A 3,506-nucleotide genomic window follows, 5' to 3' on the forward strand; every position below is an offset into this window, starting at 1 on the left:
AAAAGTGAGTAATAAGTCAACTGAGCAAGTATTCAGTCTAGAACATGTCTACCTATGTTTGCCTCAATAATCTGATACAATGGCAATAGAAAAAGCAGTTTGTGAAACAAGAAAAAAAGGCATGCTAAATGTTGAGACTAAGATTTTTAACTCCTGATTCTCACTGACCAAATGGATACCATCTATACGTGGAAGCTAGTTACAAGGAAACTGGGAGCTTTACTGAACGAAACCTTCCACTATTTATGAAAAGCCTAGTGCTGTGTATCCTCCTCACTCAGATGGTCCTTTGACACTGATTTTTGGGAAGGATGTAAGAATCACTCAGATTCAGATTTAGGGCTTAAAGACTCTTGAGAAACAGGAAGGTACTGAGAAATTACTGGGTCTCATCAGAGGAGACTTAAGTAACCTGGTTTATCCTAGAACTATCCCTGTAAAATCATCACAGCCAGGGCCAGGGCAGAATACTGCTTGTCTCTGAAGAGAAGTATAAATGAACTACATTAAACCAGGTGGATTCCTTGATCTTTCAGGTAACAGCTTTTTAAAAAAACTCTAAAACCACATATTCAAATTCATCCTGTTAGCCCTAACATTTCAAAATAATTCCAAAACTAAAACAATGTTTAATCTAATACAAAGCTGTATTGCCTCCAAAATAGGATTCTGTATTTTGAATGGTTTACTAAAAATATATATCTTATATTTTGAGGTAAATGTTTTATACAACCAAAAATCTTTAAACATTAACATTAACATTTAACAGGTTGCCTTTTAGTCTTTATGTGCAGTTTTCACATTGTTTTACCCAATATTTTAAAAATGTAGTTAACATAGTGCAGAGACTATAATATTGCTGCATTCTTTGTAATCTTATTTGGTATAGTATAATCATTTTCAGAATTATTTTTGTATATTTACAGTGACTTAAAAGTGAACAGCCCCACTCCCTCCACCCCCTACCCTCAATTAAAAATGAAAACACAAAAGACAACGAAAAATGTGATTAGGTTCTAGGAGGGAAACCCTATCATTAAAGTGTAGGGATGCAGAAATCAGCTTTTTTGCACCCATTTTCTATGCTACAGAATAAACTCTATGAAACTACAACCAAGTATTTTTAAAAACCTTTCAAGACGCTCCAGTGGATTTCTGGATTTGCTCTTTTATAATCAGAATACTCTGCCTTTGCTCGGGTGGCAGCATGGCAATCTGATCTGCGGTCAGCTGAAGAACCTGCATGATCAAAGCTGCTTTTTCTTGATCTTGTGGAGTTACCTGACTCTGCCCAGGACTAAAACTGCTTGGCTGGCCTCCACCTTGCTTGCTTGTCCCCTGCATATCTGCTCCTTGTATGCCCACACCTTGTATGCCTGTTCCCTGCATTCCTCCTCCTTGTATGCCTGCTCCCTGCATACCTGCTCCTTGTATACCTGCCCCCTGCATGCCACCTCCAGGATTTCCCACTCCTGAAATGCTTGGGACCTGTCTAGGTCCCTGAGGACCACTTGCCCCTATATTAATGGGACCAGGACCCTGGATTCCACCAGTCATGGGGCCTCTTGAACCTGGGCCAGGGCCTCTCATCTCTAATCCTCTTGCATCCATGCCTCTTGCTTCCATCCCTCTGGCTTCCATTGCACAACTTTCCACTGCTCTTCTCTCCATCACTCTTGTCTCTAAGACCTCCGTTTCCATGGCTCGAGCCTCCATCCCACGAGAATCTCTACCTCCTCTACCATCCATAGGTAGACCCCTTTGATCTATCATGGGTCCTCTAGGCTCTCCATTTAGCAATCTGGGATATGATAATGGCCCTCCTCTCAAATCATGCGAGGAAGGGCCATGGGTGTCATGACCAGAGGCATAGTGTATGGGGGGACCTTGATGGGGTGGACCCAGATAACCCCTGGGTTCTACTTCTCCAGTAACTGAAAGCAGAGTCCTGCCGCGTGGGTCATTTGGAGCATCTCCTAACAGTCCTCGAGGTGGTAGGCCACCAGCAGTCATGGGTCCACGAGGCATAGGAGCTCTAGGATTGGACATCTGTACTTGTCCCCGTTCTAAAGGCACCGGACCAACTCCTGGTATTCCAACTTGTGCCTGCATTGCTCCTCCAGGAGTTAAGGAACCAGGACCAGGTCCAGGAACTCCTGCAGGTATTGGTCCTGGAGCTGGAATTCCACCCTGGATAGGAGTCTGCATCAGAGGAGGAATGTCCTTAACAGGTCTTCTAGCCAAATGTTGAGGCTGAGGAGCTGGAGGATTCTGTTGGTTCAGTAGAACATTAGGTCCTGGGCATAGCCCAGGGCCAGGGCCAGGGCCAGGGCCAGGACCAGGGCCAGACACAGTCTGAGATTTGCCTGGGATCAGTGGTATTACATGTATCTTGCAATGCAGAATTTTCAGAGCAATTTCAGGATCCATGATTTGCATCACTACTTGTGCTTGCAGAAGCGCATAAGCCAGTTGTGGATTCTGAAGTAACATGTTTGGAGTTTCTTGGTGACTATTTTGGACGCAGAGCTTCATCTGCTTCATCAGCTCAAACATCTGCTCTGGAGGGAGACTGGCAACTGCTCTGGTAATTGATTCAGGGGCATCTTCTGGATCGATAGGGTCCCCATAGGGTGAGTCAATGATGGGTGCTGCAGGCCCCAGGCTTTTTAACTCCTCCTTATTCTTTTCACTGGCAGCATTGTCCACCCGAAGCGCTCTCCCACTGAATTCACGCCCATTGAGGTTCCGCCTGGCCCTAAGCGCGGTCTCCTGGCCTTGGTACTCGCAGAAGCCGTAACCTTTGGGTTTTCCCGTCTCTCTATCATATACGAGACGGAAACTGACAACAGAACCAACCTCCGAGAAAATGTCCTTTAACTGCTCCTCAGTTGCCTCATACGGGATGTTCCCCACGAACACGGAACGCAGCGATGGATCCATTGCCGGGTCTCTCACCGCCAAACTAGACACGATTCCGGTTGTGCACACAGCCGATAGCGGATTCTTGTAAGAGTCCCTTTTTTTTTTTTTTTTTTTTTTAAATCTTATTGTGAACTGTATCTCACCTCCCCCTGAAACAAGCTTCATGAGTTAAAAATGTGGACCCTAAAAAAAGAGGAATAAAAAAATAGAAAGTTTCAGGATAAATAAGTGTGTGAAACAGCATTTAACTAGCCGCCAATGTTTTCAATTTTCAGTCTAAAAAGTTGTATTTGTGCTTTTTCCTACAGCAGTCATACGGGCTGTGGGAGTCACCAGGACTCACCTTGGATAATCTTCCTGCTTCAGTTTTCTGGCACCCCCTGATGGCGGCCACGCACATGGGTCCTGTAGCACCCCACACTTGGCCTTCCTCTTGTGACCTACTCCAGACCTTTGCACCTTCCTGAAACTCTCTACCTTCTCTGACACCCACTCCACAAAACTCTCACCAGATCACCAAGTTTTGGAGAAAACGAAGGTCTTCATTACTGACTTGTCTATCTACTGTCCAACCTACAAAC

At 44.8% G+C, this 3,506-nt stretch overlaps 1 protein-coding gene across 1 annotated transcript; it reads right to left on the reverse strand.

Moving 5' to 3' along the window:
• Positions 1–774: 774 nt before the first annotated feature.
• Positions 775–3,090, reverse strand: LOC143407547 (cleavage stimulation factor subunit 2 tau variant-like). The gene has a single exon (XM_076866845.2). The coding sequence runs from the start codon at positions 3,088–3,090 to the stop codon at positions 1,135–1,137; it is 1,956 nt and encodes a 651-aa protein (XP_076722960.2). The 3' UTR covers positions 775–1,134.
• Positions 3,091–3,506: the final 416 nt, after the last annotated feature.

The sequence above is a fragment of the Callospermophilus lateralis genome, chromosome 9 (genome assembly GCF_048772815.1).
Source record: "Callospermophilus lateralis isolate mCalLat2 chromosome 9, mCalLat2.hap1, whole genome shotgun sequence".
Classification (NCBI taxonomy): Eukaryota; Metazoa; Chordata; class Mammalia; order Rodentia; family Sciuridae; genus Callospermophilus; species Callospermophilus lateralis.